This window comes from Abramis brama (assembly GCF_963993115.1).
Source record: "Abramis brama genome assembly, chromosome: 16".
Classification (NCBI taxonomy): domain Eukaryota; kingdom Metazoa; phylum Chordata; class Actinopteri; order Cypriniformes; family Leuciscidae; genus Abramis; species Abramis brama.
This window is the reverse complement of record NC_139978.1, coordinates 32,014,782-32,033,903: the sequence shown is the minus strand read 5'-3', so window position 1 is coordinate 32,033,903 and position 19,122 is coordinate 32,014,782. Positions and strand designations below refer to the sequence as shown.

Below are 19,122 nucleotides of genomic sequence, written 5' to 3'. Positions count from 1 at the left end.
TACTTAAAGGGATAGTTCACCCAAAAATGAAAATTTTGCTTTCTTTCTTTTGTTGAACACAAAAGAAGATGTTTTAAAGAATGTTGGTAATCAAACAGTTGATGGTAGCCATTGACTTCCATAGTATTTTTTTTTTTCTACTATGGAAGTCAATGACTACCCTCAACTGTTTGATTACCAGCATTTTTTTAAATATCTTCTTTTGTGTTCAACAGAAGAAAAATAAATACAGGTTTGGAAAAACTTTGGGGGGGACGGCTTTGCTAACACAATGCTAAATCATAAATCAGATGTATGTACAATAACATTACGATGTCCAGCAATCGACATGGATTTAATTTGTCGTTTAATGGGGTCTAATATATGTTAGTGGTCAGAATTTTCACATTGAATTTTCACGTGACTTAGAAATCTCTGAGTAAGGTTGGATATACTTTTATTGTAGTTGTTTAATGCATTAATTATTAATTTCGATAATTAATTCAAGTTATTAATTCGTTTTGTGATGATATTTCGAATTATTATTATGAAACCTGCAAGGTTTTGTTCAATTTATAACAATTTGGTGTGGCAAGCCGAATTACTTTTTGGCCATGAACCGTTTCACACACAGGAAAAGGAATGTGAAGTGACCGTGTTATGTGCAATTTAGGGATGGTATATTACATATTACAAATTGCAGAATTCAATAAAAGACAACATTAATATGACAACATAAGTTCAGTGTAAATGTTATGAAAATGGTAAGGTATTTATCGCATTGGTAATTTATGTATCTATTTATTTGGTTCAAACTCTAAACTCTCTCTTCCATCACACACGCCCTCTCGCCCCTGGAGTTCCGCCCCCTTTCGCAAGGCGGAAGCTGTCATTCTAACCGCTTCCTACTTCCTGCGTCAAAACATTCCGGTGTGTCTATGCGGCTCTAACGCTTTTTTTCGGATTTTATGAGTGATTATGGCTGCGAACTGCAGCACCGGTTCGGCTACGGAGCCTCCGGGACTAGAGACCCAGTGGCGGGAGATCGACAACCTGAACCAGCAGCAGCTCCGGGCCGGAGACAGCTGGTAAGAGAAACTTCAGCCTAGATAACAAACAAACCAACATTCAATAAACCACAACAACACAGATAAAGCTCTAACATAACTCTATAAACCTGATAACATGTTTGGGTTTGTGTTGTTTGAGGGTTTCCAGGTTCAGTAGTAGCCTTGCCAAGATGATTGAGAGAGTTAAAAATGATTTAAAGATCAAATAAGAGAGCGAAACTAACATACAGGTGAGGTTTCAGGCCTGATAGATCTGTTAACCTGGTTAACAGCTTCCTAAGGATCATTGCGTTTTGACATGTTGGTTGTCTGACCACATTCCCAACTCTGCCTGCTTTAAACTATTTCATTTCATTTTCACTGAGCAAATGTATTAACACACTTGCTTTAAGTTTCACTTCCATCTCTGGAAGGTATGGCAGTCTGTTATGGGAAAGTTACTTTCGGTTTCTGCTCGTTCCTTGGAAAGGAAAGGAAAGGCAGATCAGCCATAAATTCATTCTCGTCCTGAAAGACAGATTAAGTGTTAACACAAGTGTTTGGTGTCTTAATCCGTGTCTTTCACTGGTGCCCTGTGCAGTTTACATTAAACAGATTTGTCCTAAAGCTCATTAAATGATGTTGGGCTGATATAAATAAGCAGTGCAGGGTGTGTGACAGGTGCAAGTGTCTTGTATTGCAGGTATTTGTTGGACAAGAGATGGTTTGATCAGTGGAAAGAGTATGTGCACACCGGGGACCAAAATTCCTCCTCTTATCCCGGAAAGATTGATAACACTGAGCTCTTTGAAGGTAAGTTTTGCTATTCTGAGATGTTAAAGTCACCATGAAATATAAATGGACAATTCTTGTTTTTTTATGCAGTATTGCAGTATTTCTTTAAATAATTTATCTGTGTACATCATTATTTAAAAATAATAATTTTGCCCTCAATTGGAGTTAGGGCGGGGCAACCTGTCAATCACATGAGATCGACCAATATCATATCACAACCTTTAAAATTAACCAATCAATTCCTGATGGACGAAATCAAGTCCTGTCCTACTTTTTTTTTTACTTTTTTTGTTTCATTTGTATATGTGTCACAATATGAAACAAAAAGAATATTGCAACTTCCGGTTAATTCTGACTTTTAGAACACGATACCATAGTTGCCCCATGAAAATGTTTAATGTCTCATTCTCTGTAAATCTGTTCCCTTAAAGGCAGGGTAGGCAATTTTCAGAGAGGCTAGCAATAGTAAGCTAGCTTTAAAAACATAAGATTCCTTCAAAGCGTCTCCAAAGCCACGCCTCCTTCAAAACACATGAACACGTACAGCAGGGATTAAACAGCATCACGAGAGATGGCGTTAAACTACCTCATGTTCAAAGCACATAACATTACAATAATAATGTGCGTAAACAACTTAAAGAGTAGGGCTTGGAGAAAAATTTGATTCACCTAGCTATCACGATTTTATTTTTTATTACGATTCTAAAATCGACTTTTTTATTCCAGAATTGATATTCAAATTCAATTGCTTTTTTTTTGTCCTTGCTTGTGGATGAGGTTGACAGAAGTTAGCCACTTTCGTTCCAAAACAGAGAATGAAATGTGTCGTCATCTATGAGTGTTAAGTGATGTAATATCCCAAGTGGACGCGTGGAAGAGTGAGACTGAAGGCACTGAAAAGCCCTCGCACTACTCATATGCTGAGAGAGAGATAAGACAATAGAGCTGCGCGATTCATCTTTAAAAGACTGTGATCTCGATTCAAACACCCATGCGATCTTTCAATTCGTCTGTCTATTAAACTTTGACAAAATCATATCGCAACATTCAGATCTGTGTTGGCGCTGCCGCTGACCTGGAGAGAGTCTTTTCAACCACATAGTATCATTATTTCTGTGATACAATAGTTCAAATTATCATAGAAGTACTTGGATAAAAGTTTAAAGTTCAAATATGAACACTGACGTCTACAATATTGAGCAAAATCAGCTTTTGATAGAAACTTGGTGCTTAAAATAACGCATTTATCGATTACATTGTTTTGCCACTAAAGTGGTGACAAGTGACTGTTAAAAAATTTATTTATTTAATCATTTATTCAAGAGAATGTAGTATTGTATGATGCTTTGCTTCTGAAATAAAGTCAGAAAGATGTGATGATTTGTTTTTGTAAATATGACTCATCTTATATAGGCTACATCATGTACAGTCTGTATAAGTGTATGATTTAACTTTTCCCGATGGTCTAGTGTTAAAAAAATTGCAATATATTCCAATATCGAATCGCAATACTTGTAGAATCGCAATACATATCGTATCGGCTCCCAAGTATCGTGATAGTATCGAATCGGGAGATAGGTGTATTGTCCTAGCCCTATTCAAAGTTGCCATTTAAACGCATAAATTCGATTCACGAACTGCTCCGAGTATAAAACGTCACAGGTTTCCATCTATTCCAAATCACAGTAGTTATGGCGTGAACGCAGCATTAGCTGACGTTGATGTCTCCGGAGTTATGGAGATACACACGTTGACAGGCAGGTTGGACATTGTATCATTGCATTTAGACCGAATGCAATGATTGGATGAACATTTTATGGTCCTACGCCTTCCACATGCAATATATGTCCATATAAATACTTTTAAGCCACTTAACTTAGTGATTGCTATCATGTGAAGAGACAACAAAAAAATGCTTCTGGAACAAATCACCTACCCTGCCTTTTAATAACAGTGGGTGAAGAACATGTTTGAAATACTTTGTATGCTTTTTGTAGATTTGGATTCCTACCACCTGAAAGAGAGGCTGTCAGAGAATGAGGACTTCATCCTGGTCCCATCAGAAGCCTGGCAAAAACTCTTGTCATGGTATGACTTGATGGATGATCAGCCTCCTTTGGAACGAAAGGTAGTGTTAACTTTTCTTTGTATTGGAGTCAGTCCAATTAGGCAGTGTTTGCCATTAACTGAAGATGATGTGAAAGTCTTCATCTTTCTCTTTCCAGGTTGTTGATCTTCCCAGCACTGTTAAAGTCGAGGTCTACCCTGTGGAGGTCTACCTCTGTCTCTCTAGTAACTTGGAAAGCACCGTAGCTGGACAGTTCAGTCGAGCAGACAAGATACGTGAGTAACGGCTGTTAATGTATAGACTAGTTTCACAAAGTATTTGGACATTTAAAGATGTCTCACTAGGCTTTTGGTATGTACAATCACTGCAATGAACATCATAATAATAATTCTAATGAGTTCAGTCCACTTCATTCATTGTATTGAGCTCAATTTGTGACGTTTAGTTCTACTGGTGTGTGTATGTTTTGTTAGACAAATTCACAGAGTTAACCACACTTAAAAAAGAAACTTCTTTGCATGTGCTTTTTTCCTCTCTCATGCATTCACATGCATATGGCGGGTGGCACAGATCCAGTGTTCATCCATTGTTTTATCATTTAATAGATAATCTTTTGTAGTAAAATCTTCTGCTTGTAAAGCTGCTTGTACTATGATCTTTAAGTTAACTCATCATGGTTTTATATTTTCTTTTATTGAATGACATTCATACACTACCATTCAAAAGTTGTTGTTTTTTTGTTATTTTTGAAATAAGTCTCTTCTGCTCACCAAGGTTGCATTTACTTGATCAAAAAACTGTGATATTTTGAGATATCATTACAACAACGTTTGCAAAGCTGAATTTTCAGCATCAGTCTTCAATGTCACATGATCTTTCAGAAATCATTCTAATATGCTGATTTGCTGCTCAAGAAACATTTATTAGTGTTAAAAACTGCTGCTGAATGTTTTTGTAGAAACCGTTCTACATTTTTTTTTTTTCAGGGTTAACATTTTTCCATGAATAGAATGTTCAAAAGAACCACATTTTATTTGTAACATTACAAATGTCTTTACTGTAATTTTTGCTTAATTTAATGCATCTTTGCTAAATAAAGTATTTATTTATTTCAATTAAAAATCTTACAAACCTCAAACTTTTGAACATTAGTCTATGTTATTAAATGTAATGTTATCAAGCTAGCTGACAGTAGCCTCTATACCTTATTTTTTCTGCTCATAGCTATAAACAATGAATTATGCCTGATAAACTGCTTCTAAATGTCTTCTTCAAAGCATCAAAGGTTTAGCTCAAGCTCTGGATTGCCACTTGTTTTACAGAATGTTATTCTCACGGATCTATTTTATATTTGGTGTGTAATTATGTTTTGTAAACGGATGTGTGAAACCCCTCAGGACTTTGGCAGCCTGGTGTATCTGAGCTGCAGATCTGTGAATGTGTTTTCTCCTGTGTGTAAATCACTATCGTGTGTATCTGTGTTTCATAGACACTATACATCAAAAGATACGGCTGCATTTTACTGTGTCAGAGACTGCTGAGAGCCGACTGTGGATGAGGAGTACGGATACGAGCTCAGAAAGGTTACGCAACCTTAACATGACTGTCCTAGACGCCTGCCTCAGCTCCGGCATGGTAAAATACACACCTATCATTTACACTCCTTAACTCTGATCATCTATCATATTACTGTAAATGTCACCAAACGGTTATGCAATAAGCACTGCCGGCAACCTCGCCCGGTTGGTTTGTCATATAGACTAACTTTTCTACTAGTACTTAAAGAAAGAAGAATGCTTTGTCATGGGCCACCCTGCTTGTGTTTGTGGGTGTGTTGTGTCTTAACATGCTCTACCCACTCCACAGACGGTGATTATGGAGATCAGGAATGTGGACGGGACGTGGCCCACATCCAGGCCTCAGATCATGTGAGTATGAAGGCACCAGCTTCCTTCTCTCGTGCACTAGCGCAAGTTTCCTTTCTGTTTTTGTTTAGGTAAATGCAAAGTCACGTGTCTAAAGCACAAAACACACAGTCATCCATACAGGTTTCATTAGCCGCATTTATTTAAATATGTAACTAGTTGTTGTAGGTTAGACACTTCAAAAATGGCAAGGAAAATGGGATCAGTATAGCACAAATAAACTTTACAAGATCAATCTCGTAGTTTGGGAAAAACATGTCCTTTCTGAAAATATCTGGGATCATATTATTTCCAGAGTGACAAAGATCTTCTTATATGCCCCTTATGCCAGAGTCCAATATCTCTGAAGCATATTTTGATTGACTGTAATGGTTTCACTCCTCTAGGCCTCTACTTTTCGATTAATTCTAATGAAATATTTTTAATAAAGTGTGGGCAGATTTAGTGTTAGATTTTTCTTAATAAAACATTTTTTAAAAACCTTTTATAAATTGTCTTTTTATTTGTTGGTTATATAAAGGTTAGATTTTTTATATTTATTTTTTACTTTTTCAATTTTCCACTTGTTTCTAATCATGAATATAACCATAGTTGCTGGCATGGTGCTAAATTATAAACAGACAAACAACTGTAGTCGGTTGCAAAGGAGATTTTACCCAATACAGATCAGTTTAAAAAGATATGGGACATGTTTTAAAGAGGTCATATCATGAGGAATCAAATTTTATATGATTTTTTTAGAATTAAGGAGCTTAATGTGCTATTCATCCCCAGTTATCCCCAAATATTGAACCTAAGCTGCAAAAATCACTTGATCTGCACTGCCTCAACCTTATATTGTAATGCTGTATTTGGTTTCACTTTATTTCGATAGTCCACTTTAGACATTCTGCTTACTATACTTTGCAACTACATGTCAACTAACTTTTATTAATTTGCAACTACATACCAACTAAATATAATTAGAGTATTGGTAGACTGTTAGGTTAGGGTTAGTAAAAGAAGTTGACGTACTTGCAAAGTTACTTATAGTTAGTTGAATATTTCAAGTGAACTATCAAAATAAAGTGTTACCCTCTATTTCAGTGTAGAAATACACTATATTATAGTCATATATTGTGTGTTGAGCCATTCATATAATATATATAAAAATAGTAATAATATAATGCATAGTATAAATTTAGATCAGCTAAAAGTATAGCAGATGGCATTTACATTGAATTCCTAAAGGTAATCAAACCTAGCCTATTCTAGTCATCAAAGAGAGAGGGGAAATAGTCATATAAAGATAAGTTATGGTTTTCTCTGCAGAAAGCTTTAAAAAAAAACTCAAAAAGAATTAAAACCTAGCTAGCATTTTCGTAGAGAACTTTCAAATCAAAAGTTGGTATGTGGCTATCATAACCAGAAATGCTCGTTTAGATGGGCAGTTCACTGGGCTTTGTAACATAACTGTGATTTTATTGAATATTTGGAATTAATATGGAATTTTGTGTCTCCAGGCGGAACTCTGCTGACGAGGACTCGTATCGAGGGCCTCCTGGAGTGTGTGGCCTCACGAACCTGGGCAACACCTGCTTCATGAACTCAGCTTTACAGGTCAGAGGTCATGAACATCTTTTACAAAAATATCTATAAGGCTCTTCTTAAAATGAAGTGTGCATTTTATTCCCATAGTGCCTGAGTAACACGCCGCCACTGACGGAGTACTTCCTGATGAACTTGTATCTGGAGGAGCTGAACTTCACTAACCCTCTGGGCATGAAAGGGGAAATTGCAGAAGCCTACGCAGATGTCATCAAACAGATGTGGTCAGGGAGGCACTATTCTGTGGTTCCTCGGGTATTTAAGGTAACGTAATTGTAGTGATCACTCTGCATTAGCATTTTTAGTGCAGAACACCAGCAGAGCTGAAATCATTTTGTCCATTTCGAATCTGGTTTACAACAATTCCCAGTCCGCTTTCCCCCTTCTTTCATATTATTTAAGGTAAATCAAAAAATCTTAATATGCAAAAAATGACTATAAACAATAACATTACAATAACGTGATCACCATTCAAAATAACTGTTTTCTATTTGAATGTATTTTAAAGTGTAATTTATTCCTGTGATGCAAAGCTGATTATTCAGCATCATTACTCCAGTCTTTAGTGTCACATGATCCTTCAGAAATCATTCTAATATGCCGATTTGCTGCTCAAAAAACATTTATTATCATTTATGTTGAAAACTGCTGCTGAATATTTTTGTGCAAACTGTGATACATTTTTATTCAGGATTCGAGAAAAAGAAAGTTTAAAAAGTACAGCAGTTATTTGAAACAAAAATATTTTGTGACATTTTAAATGTCTTTACTGTCTTTTTTGATCAATTGAAGTCATTTATAGGCTGTAATTATGTTTGTTTGAGTTTTGTTTTTAGTTAATTCTCCATTAGTAGTGCAGAAATTAACCAGCATTGCCTTTGTGTGTCTGTGCAGACCAAGGTCGGCCACTTTGCATCACAGTTTCTGGGCTACCAGCAACACGACTCTCAGGAGCTGCTGTCTTTCCTGTTGGACGGTCTTCATGAAGACCTCAACCGGGTCAAAAAGAAGGAGTATATTGAACTCAAGGATGCTGATGGAAGACCTGACCAGGTGCTTTTTACACATGAACACTATAGTACACGAAGAATAACTCGCATAGTGTGTACCTCATGCCATTTATAACAATATATATAAAATATAACAATAAATTGTTTACACTTGAAATCGCAAAGGCTGCAAATATTTTTAATGCGCAGCTTGTCAGTGACGTACGGCTCTGTGATCAGTAGTAAATGCTGCTCCATCAGAAATCACTGCGAGTTTGAGCATATAACGTGCTTTTGAAAAAGCAACACGTTGTCAAACATCTTTCCAAACATGAGAAGCATTTATGAACCTCTTGTCCAACAAAAGACAACATTTAATAAATCAATCAAAGCGTTTCAATCTTCTGTTTATTCAGCTACAGCAATAGTATTATGGCCATAGGGATTTCCTGGAATGACATGCATTATCTACTTCTGCATGGGGCATATTTGGCGTGTCTGCTTGAGAGCGCCCTCTGGCGTTCAGATGGAGCAGCGTATACTACTGATCAGCCGTGCTGCACTGACAAACTTCGCATAAAATAATCGCAGCCTTTGCCAAATCGCGTGTGGTTTTATTTCGATTAATCGTGCAGCCCTAATAATGATTTTAAAAAACATTGTTATTGGCCAGTTTTCCAGCTTAGTTTAGCAATATCTGTAAAACCACTTTTGGTTGACCTCTTAACGTGTTTAGAACTCTACAAACAAAACAAAGTGTTACTATGGGAATCACATTTTTATTTTTGTGTTACAGGAAGTGGCTGAGGAAGCGTGGCGCAACCATCTGCGGCGGAACGATTCGGTCATTGTCGACACATTCCACGGGTTGTTTAAGTCGACATTGGTGTGCCCCGAGTGCAACAAGGTCTCTGTGACTTTTGACCCCTTCTGCTACTTAAGTGTGCCCTTACCAGTCAGTAAGGAGAGGGTCATGGAGGTGTTCTATGTCTCACTGGATCCCATGGCCAAACCGACACAGGTGTGTATTATGTTATATACACAAAAAAACCCCAGCAAAATACCGTAATGCTCAGTCATTTCTAGCAGGAAATGCAGCACATGTGCACCACGACAGACATGCTCATTATGAGTGAGCCCATGCTATGAGTTTAGCAGATGTGAATGATGTAGCGCTGCACATCTGTAAACAGGAAGACAGCTGGTGGTGTGTGATGTTGTCATCAGAACCAGTTTTGCGAAGGGCAAAATAGTAAGGATGCTTTACATTGAGTTTTGTTCACCCTGATGACTGATGAATGTGTGTGACTTGCCTCTGCAGTATCGTCTGATTGTCCCTAAAGCTGGCCGGGTGATTGACTTGTGCACGGCCCTCTCTCAGGCAACAGACGTCCCACCCAGCCAGGTTCAAACAAGTTCTTTGAACTATTGAAACATTGTCGAATTGTTCTGACAATTCAATTATTAGATTTGGTTAATCATATGACCCTGTTATTTGTTCTAAACTAATAATTGATCTGTTTCGCACAGATGGCTGTGGCTGACGTGTTCAATCATCGCTTCTATAGGATTTACCAAGCTGAGGAGTCCTTAAGCTGTATACTGGACCGGGACGATATATTTGTGTAAGAGAGGACTGAGTAAACAGCCTTAATAATACAAACACACCAACACACACAGATGTAATTAATTAACTTATAGCAATATTGTTTAAGAATTCATTTACAGGTAATATTGTATACTGTAACTGTATATAAACTTGTTATAGGGGAAAAGGTAGGTGTGTGTGTGTGTGTGTCTGACTGTGTTTTTTCTGGTGTGTTGCTGCAGGTATCAGCTGAACAATGGCTGTATGGATCAGGCTGATGAGGAGGTGATTCTGGCCATCTACATGCGTGAACGCTCACATTACAGAGATTACGGCTCAGGCAGCAACAGCTACAGCACCTCCCTGTTCGGCCACCCGCTGCTGATGTCTGTGCCACGCGCCCAGTGCACTCGGGAAGATCTCTACCAGCTCCTCCTGAAAAGACTGGCGTAAGTCTAACCGGTCTTACAGGGTTTGTCACAAGCTAGTTTAGACTTTCGAGATCATTTAGTTTTCAATGTGCTGTACTTATATGATGTTTTAGTTTTTTTTACTGCAAAACTGTATCTGCATCTGTATATGCATCATATTATCTAAGTTCCTTTGCATCTGATAAATAACTACTTCCTGTTACTTCTGTGATCGTATGGTGTTATTCGATATCACTGTTTTTTGAGTTAAAGTAAAGTTGTCTTGATCTGTTTTAGTTTTTTTTAGCCAGAGTTGGGTTGCCATTCATATGTGTCATGATTATATTCCTACGCAGGCGTTATGTCCATCCCCTAGATCCCTCAGAATTAGAGGAAGAAGATGAGGATGAAGAGTTGTACACGGCACAGACCAACGGAGTTAGTGATGGTATGACTGCATATTCTTAATGTTAAACATTTTTGGGGACAGTAATTTAATTTTTAAAGAAAGTAACAATATTAAGAATTAATTTATTCAGCAATGATGCATTAAATTGATCAAAATTGACAGTAAAGACATTTATAATGTTACAAATGATTTCTATTTCAAATAAATGCTGTTCTTGGAATTTATATTCCTCAAAATCCACAAAAATATTAAGCAGCACAACTGTTTTCAACATCGATAATAATAATAAGACATGTTTCTTGAGCAGCAAATCAGCATATTAGAATGATTTCTGAAGTTTATGATGCTGAAAATTCAGCTTTACCATCACAGGAATAAATTAAATTTGAAAATATATTCAAATAGAAAATGGTTATTTTAAATTGTAATAATATTACATAATATTACTGTTAATGCAGCCTTGGTGAGCATAAGAGACTTTGGTAACTTTACTTAAAGCCTTCATGTATAATGCATAATAAAGATGGTTGCATTATATCTTTTTATAAATAAACGTAACCAACGTTAAAATGCATTATAATATTTGCAGATTCCTTGTTACTTCTAATAATTGGTTGTTTGTCGTGTTTTAATGCATTATACTTTCTAAAGGTGTAACAACGAATAGAGAAGTATTTATAATGTATTATAACTGTGGTTACAATTATTCATGATATGGATTATAAAGTGCATTACAAGGCATAATTAATGCATTAGAATTACTTTTATAATGAATTATATATAAAGGCTTTAAGTAAAATGTTACTGAGACATCTTTCAAATCATAAAGAAATTGTACTTTCCCCAAACTTGTTAACAGTATGGTACTTATAATGATTAATTTCTGAACAGATGAGGGCGAGGAAGACTCGGAGGAGGCGGGGCCAGCCAAGAAAGAGGAACAGACTCAAGAGAGCAATCAGGCAGATGGGCAGAACAACGGCCCGTTAGAAGCCAGCCCGAGCAGCGAGGGGGAGGAGCGAGCTGAGGAGGAAGAGTCGAGCAGTGAACCGGACCGGGCCAGCAGTACAGAAGAGGGCCAATCAGCGTGTGGCAGCACTGACACCAACTCCCAAGATGCCAATGATGGGGACCAAAGTGCTGGCGTAGAACCTGCGGGAAAGGAGGAAGAGGATGAAGAGGAGGAGGAGGAGGAAGACGGGGAAGGGGCAGCAACTTGCGCGCAGGCAAATAAGAGGGTTCCGGGCAGACGGCACTACACCGAGAGACGGAAAAAAGCCCTCTTCACCATTCAGGCGGTGAACTCTAATGGCACCACGGAGCGAGGGATGGCAGAGGCGGGCAGCAGCTTCTCTTTCAGCTGTGAGTACACTAATGAGAAACTCAATTTATTACAGACCTCTCTACTTCTGATGCCTTTGTACAACTTCAGGGTCATGTGCGCACAAGCGAGGGTCATAACAAAGTGAGATTATATGTCTTATTTATCCGGCTGCTCAGTTCACACCTTTTCAAAGTTGAAGAGCGGCTATCATGGTGTCTTTTAAATCAGAGAATACAAAAGTGTAAATGTTCCTTCTCCAAATGGCGTGACTCACTGTTTCTGTTTAGCTCAGCCATACATTGCCATTGACTGGGACCCTGATATAAAGAAGAAGTATTACAATGAGAATGAAGCCGAGGTAAGATTGCTAATGAGGTCTTTGATCCTTAAGAAATGCTTTGTGTCTGTTGTTGCACTAGGAAATGAATGTAACCTCTCATACGAAGCTCAATACAGTCAATTCGATTCGAGGTTTAGTTTCATGCTCATTTTAAAGTATAGCTCCTAATGCAGTGATGTGTGATCTGTATTGTGTCACTGCTATAAATATGAAAACCTCATAATGTTATATGAATTACCTAGTTTTTCTCAATGTCTTTGTCAAGTGGTTTTCAACTGGTTTTGCAGCAACCCAAAATGGCATCAAGGCACAAGTAATAACGTAATAAAATAAAAATTTGTCTCTTACCCCCTAGGTAATAGCCTTGTTATTTTGCAATTCTAAAAAATTATTGAACATTTTCTTATTTGCATTTATCATGGTTTTTCAATCAAACCTTTACTCACCAGCCAAGAACCACTGGTCTTACAGCTTTTTGATATGCTTAATTTGCTTAAATGCAGTATGAAATTGATTCTTTGATTAAATATAAATCAAAATCCATTGTTTTTAATGATCTTTTGTTTCCGTCTTGGTGGTTGAAGTTATGCAAACTGCATCATTTCTATTGCAAACACATGTTGTTTATGTGTTAATGCAGAAATACATAAAGCATCAGAGCATGGACGTCCCTCACCTGCAAACAACAGTGCAGCTACAGGAATGTATAGAGCTCTTTACCACGGTAGAGACACTGGAAGAGGAAAACCCCTGGTAATTTTCTTCTTAGACCTATCACAGATTCTAGGCTTTAATTCCAGTCTATCCTTTAAAACGACTTACATTGCATACACTGGTACACATTGGTACACATTTCATAGTTGTGCAATGGCACTGTAATCACGGGTTTCCTGTAATAAAATAGGGAACCATGTTATACATAAATCATGTAACAGTTCATGTTTTTACTTAAGATACATATACTATTTAGTTTTAATCCAGCTGTCGCGTGTGCTGAGCAAGCGATCAGCAATCAAGCACATGCAACACACTTTACTTTCTTTGCTATTGACATATCTGACTGAACTACAAACTTTATGAAGGAAGGGGAACATCTTGTGGTGTTTGTTGCAGAATTTAGAGCCAGAATCATTCGATTTATAATTTCTAGTGATGTATTTAAAGAACAGGACTGAATCCTCCGCACATGTAAGTTTGTGTTTGTTTATGTGGTCTGTAGGTATTGTCCGACATGTAAAAGGCATCAGCTTGCTACTAAGAAATTGGATCTGTGGTCTTTGCCAGAGGTTCTGATCATCCATTTAAAGCGTTTCTCCTACACAAAGTACTCTCGAGAGAAACTGGATACTATTGTGGAGTTCCCCTTGCGGTAAGATGAAGTACTTTTTTGTCAGATTAAGAAATACATACACTACCATTCAAAAATGTGGGGCCATTACTCCAGTCTTCAGTCACTCGATCCTTCAGAAATCGTTCTAATATGCTGATTTGCTGCTCAAGAAACATTTCTTATTATCAATGTTAAAAACAGTTGTGCTGCTTAATATTTTTGTTGAACCTGTGATACAATTTTTTTTAGGATTCTTAGATTAGAAAGTTCAAAAGAACAGCATTTATTTTAAATGTATATAGTTTTTGAGACATTATAAATGTCTTTACTGTTACTTTCGATCAATTTAATGCATTCTTGCTGATTAAAAGTATTAATTTCTTTAAAAAAAAGGAAAATAAAATCTTACTGACCCCAAAATTTTGACCGGAAGTGTTTATTTGTATAGTTCTGGTTGTTTTAATGGTGCCGATAACTCATAGTTATAGTGGAAATAAATGCATAATGAGTAATAAATGTTCCTTCACATCCTGTTAATATTCATGTTATTTTCAATGGTTGATTCTTAGACTATTGCATTTGTTTCCATTTGGTTCATATGTCTCATTCTCTGTCTGCAGGGATTTGGACTTCTCAGGTTTCCTCCTAAAGAAGACCATGAACAGTACTGAACCTCCCTGTAGATATGACCTGATCTCTGTGTCGAACCACTACGGCGGACTCCGAGATGGACACTGTAAGCATCAGTCTTCTCAGCTTTTATTAAACAGCAAATAAAAATGTCATGCCAAAAATGGAATGCAATTTTTAGGGATGCACCGATACCAAAAACCAGAACAATGCTCTTACTATACATTTTAACTGGCATAATTAAGCAGTTAAGAAAATAACTGAAGGAAACATCTATTTGCTCAACAAGTTAAAGAGATAGTTCACCCAAAAATTTAAATTCTGTCATTACTTACCCTCATGTCGTTAGCTCCTTAGTTCAAGACCTTAGTTCATCTTCGGAACACAAATTAAGATATTTTTGATGAAATCCGAGAGGTTTCTGAACCAACCATAGACGGCAACGTCATTACAACTTTCAAGGCCCAGAAAGGTAGTAAAGACATTGTTAAAATTGTCCATGTAACTACAGTGGTTCACATGTAATGTTATGAAGCGACGAGAATACTTTTTGTGTGCAAAAAAACAGACTTTATTCAACAATCTCTTCTCTTCCATGTCATTCTCCTATGCTATTCACGTAATATAAACAGTGCATTCCTTCCAGATTCTACGTCAGAACGCCGGCTCATTATTGGCCAGCTCCTGCGTCAGCATCACACGCATGTGTCGTGGTGCTCACTTGAACAGCGTCGGTCAATAATGAGCTGGCGGAGAATGACATGGAAGAGGAGAGAATGTTGAATAAAGTCGTTATTTTTGTTTGTTTATCGGCGAGTGCCAAAAATGAAAGTATCAGTATCTGACTCACACTGAAAAAAGTGGTATAGGTGCATTCCTAGCTTTTTTGTTTAGTGATAATAACATTACAAAAATATTTCCCTTTTTATCCCATCTAGATACTAGTTATGCCCAGAACAAGGACAACGGCCAGTGGTATTACTTTGACGACAGCAAGGTGACCTTTGCAAGGGAGGAACAGATTGTGGTGAGATTGATGCTTCTCTGTGGATTGAGTGGTCAACATGAAATCAAAACAGACCCTTTTTACTTTTTAATACATTTTCTCAGCCTTGCTGTGCATGATTCATCAGTGCATTCTCTCCTAGACAAAATTAAATGTTTGTTTTTCCTCAAAACACAATAACTTTCTCTGCCTCTTGGCCGCACGGGTCCAAAAAGACAGATCTGTTATAAAAAATAAAAAAAATCTTTTGAAATGGTCATATCAGTGGACTAGAGCTGGTTTATTCTACATAATAAACTCATGGTGACCTCCAGATTGAGATCACATGTCGTCCAGCCACATCTTGGGAGTTGACCTAAATGAATATAATTAAAAATACAATTTGTAAGTTTACTATATGCTTTCACAGGGTTAAGTTGATTTACGAAAGTAAATCTAAACAAAACAAACCAACCAAATTGTATAAGCAGAAAGGTAATTAAAGCTGGCACGAAACTTGTGATAGTCTTTTCTTTCCTAATGTGATGAATAATCCGAGTGAAACGGCTTCTCAAACAAGCAAAAATGTAGGCCGGGACTTGATTTTGGAATTAATTGGATGATTGCTGTGATGTCATGTGAGTGACACGTTGTCCCGCCTCAGCGAAGAGATGTCGCTGCAAAAGGAAGGGGTTATTTTACAAAAGTTATTTTGATTAAAAATGATGAGGAATAAAAAAAAAAAAAAAAGATGTGCACAGATAAATCATTTATAATAAATACTGCAGTATTCCCTAAAATAAGAATTGTCCATTTTGATTTCATGGGGACTTTAATGCTGTTATTCAGCAAAGATGCATTCAATTAATAAATAAAAATGACAGTAAAAACATTTATAATGTCACAAAAGATTTCTGTTTCAAATAAATGCTGTTCTTTTGAACTTTCCATTCATCAAAGAACCCTGAACCCTGTTAATCAGCAAAACTGTTTTCAACACTGACAATACATGTTTCTTGAGCAGCAAATCAGCATGATTTTTTGAAGGATAAATTGACACTGAAGACTGGAGTAATGATGCTGAAAAATCTGTTTTAGTTACATTTTTAATAACATTAAAATTGAAAACGTATTTTAAATTGTCATAATATTTCACTGTATTGCCGTTTTCGATCAAATAAATGCAGCCTCTGAAACGTTCGATCTCCATCTGCTCTTGTAGACCAGTGCCGCCTACCTCCTGTTCTACCAGCGCCAAGACAAGATCCGCCAGCCCACCGTCCCTCCACCCGTCCCAGAGAACCACATCACGTCCCAGACCCATGATGCCGTGGACGGAGCCTCTTCCTGTGTCAGCATGGAGACGGACTGATTTCTGCCGTTTTCCTACTCCCCTTCATTCTTTCTCACTCTTATCACTTCCAACTTTAATCTTTAATCTACAGAAACTTGAACCTCGGCCTCTGCTCTGACTCCGACAGGAAGTTGGCGAGGCTGGGGCTACTCTCTCAGGCTGGTGCACAAGCATCATGGGGTGGGAATGCAGATTTTTGTGTTTTTCTTAATGACGAACTCAAGGAAACGGGTTAAGCTGGTGGTGGCGGATGCATAGATCGCATACCAATTTGTCTGCATCGCTTCAGCAATGATTAGAATTCGGAGAATGAGGTTTGCGCTGTTCATCGTCACCGACTGTGTTCTTTATTTTTTCCTAAGCTTGCTTTTCTGAGCTAGCTAAGCTGCTGTCCACAATGGTGATGTCTAAACGCCCAACCTTGGGGAAAGCTGCACCGTTTAGCATCACGAATCAGGCCTCCTGTTTATTCCATCAGGCTTTCAGCGAGGGCGCTATTAGCAGGGATGGTTTATCATATCAGGGACATCGTGATCAAAAATCCTTTTTCACTATGATTTCTGAGATCTTCTAGTAAAGTCTGTCCACTCACTCGTGATTATTTATTTTCGTAATTGCCAGATGCTGATGTGGAGTGAGAAATAGAGATGGTTATAATTCAAAAAATCTTCCATTTTTATTTTCATTCACGTGATGCTTTTTTTCCGTCTGTCGTACGGTCTGGGAAAAGCCCCTCTGTTGCGGGACACAAACGGAGGCCTGTTTTCCAGCGAGAATTTGCTTCTTTTTTTTTTTATCTTAAATGAAAGGAAAATGCGCAGCAAGATTTAAACATTACATTATTTTTGAATAACCGTGTTGAATTTATAAACTCTTTGGAGCGATGAGAATATTTCAGCAAAGTGCTTTCTGGATAGAGCTCTTTACATGATGATTTTTAAGGCACCTATGTACAGTATTTTTGTATTGTAATAAATGTTGTATTATCTTTGATCATTTGGATCAGATGCTGGGGATGGGGCGCTTTCATTTTATTTTGTTAATAATTATAGATTGAATATATAATTGTATACACAGCTTTTGATATGAATAAATTACTATAAAGTCAAGGTTAGATTGGACACATTTGGCTTCCATTTACGTTGTTTTAGCTCTGAATGAAAGGACGCATAGATCCTTTGGCAATGGGAAATGCGTTCATTTGTTTTGTACTGACTGCATATGAACACTTCACAGCAGCGTTGTAATCAATTTGGCCCACCGCGTAACGATCTTATAGAAAATGCTTGTTCATTTGCACTTCCTATTAAGTGACTGCTTTATTGCATTCCTCAGATTATAATGTACACAGTTCACTTTTCTGATCTCTATAAATATATCACTGTATGTGACAGGAGCACTTAATACCTTCAGGATGTTCGAATATCTCATATATCATCATACGGGAATCTCACAAAACCTGTACAGAACAAAAGTAATCAAAACCAGGCAAAAATATGAAATTATATTTTTATATAATACATTTTTCATTTATACATTATGGTAGTATTTGTTTACTACTTTTAATTTATGCATATTTAATTAAAAAAATGTATTGCAGTAAATTGAAAATGACCTGGACATGTTACTGACTTGGTTTGTGAGATTTAAAAACTTGTGACAAATAATGGTGAGAATTTTTCTTGTAGTCTGCTTTACAAATGGACAATTTTCAAAATAATTCCTCAAAGATTTAGCACATTTATTTCTCACCTATAGTCTTCCATTTTGTACAAAGTTTACTGAATGCAACAATCTATTTAAAGATAGTTTCAGCTTTACTATTTTATAGTAATTAAATGGCTTAATTCTAGTATTTAAATATAAAATAATTAGCTAGTTCTGGAAAAGGCAACTTCAAAAAGTCACATACAGCCTAATTTTTTTATTCAAGCGTTTCAAATATTAAATCCAAATATTTATTAGAGCTACTGTTTGACCTGCAGTCGTTTCATGTTTTTGTGAAATTAATGAGATGGTCAGCTGTGTATGAACAATTGAATTGTTTGAGCGATTCAATTGGTTTGATTTCAGAATTAGTCTGTCAATGCAACACAAATTTTCACAATATTCTGAAGCCCGTTTCACAGTAGACTTCGCCATATAGTCACCAAATTTTCATATTTATGATTTTGCATTGTGGAGGCATTTTCTGTATAGAAATTAAAAAAGTGATCAAATAAAAGCTTATTTGAATTTTGAGTATATGTAGTGTTTTCTCCAATTACAACATGAGAATATGATCATTTCAAACAAGTTTGTTTGAAACGTGGAGTCATGCAAGTGTTAAATATGATTCACCAGTATTAGACAAACCATCC

At 36.8% G+C, this 19,122-nt stretch overlaps 1 protein-coding gene across 1 annotated transcript; it reads left to right on the top strand.

Moving 5' to 3' along the window:
• The first annotated feature begins 855 nt into the window (after positions 1–855).
• Positions 856–18,997, top strand: usp11 (ubiquitin specific peptidase 11). The gene is made up of 21 exons (XM_084087714.1): positions 856–1,067; positions 1,732–1,841; positions 3,821–3,951; positions 4,049–4,166; positions 5,381–5,526; positions 5,758–5,819; positions 7,319–7,415; positions 7,494–7,667; positions 8,298–8,456; positions 9,189–9,413; positions 9,714–9,797; positions 9,923–10,017; positions 10,223–10,429; positions 10,747–10,838; positions 11,691–12,161; positions 12,411–12,481; positions 13,104–13,216; positions 13,683–13,832; positions 14,414–14,529; positions 15,362–15,450; positions 16,631–18,997. The coding sequence occupies exons 1-21, from the start codon at positions 958–960 to the stop codon at positions 16,778–16,780; spliced, it is 2,970 nt and encodes a 989-aa protein (XP_083943840.1). The 5' UTR covers positions 856–957; the 3' UTR covers positions 16,781–18,997.
• Positions 18,998–19,122: the final 125 nt, after the last annotated feature.

Excerpts from the sequence above, each read along its gene's own strand:
- usp11 (XM_084087714.1), top strand. The coding sequence starts at position 958 with ATGGCTGCGAACTGCAGCACCGGTTCGGCTACGGAGCCTCCGGGACTA. Across the intron at positions 10,430-10,746 it reads CTCCTCCTGAAAAGACTGGC|GCGTTATGTCCATCCCCTAG; the intron begins GTAAGTCTAACC and ends ATTCCTACGCAG. Across the intron at positions 15,451-16,630 it reads CAAGGGAGGAACAGATTGTG|ACCAGTGCCGCCTACCTCCT; the intron begins GTGAGATTGATG and ends CTGCTCTTGTAG.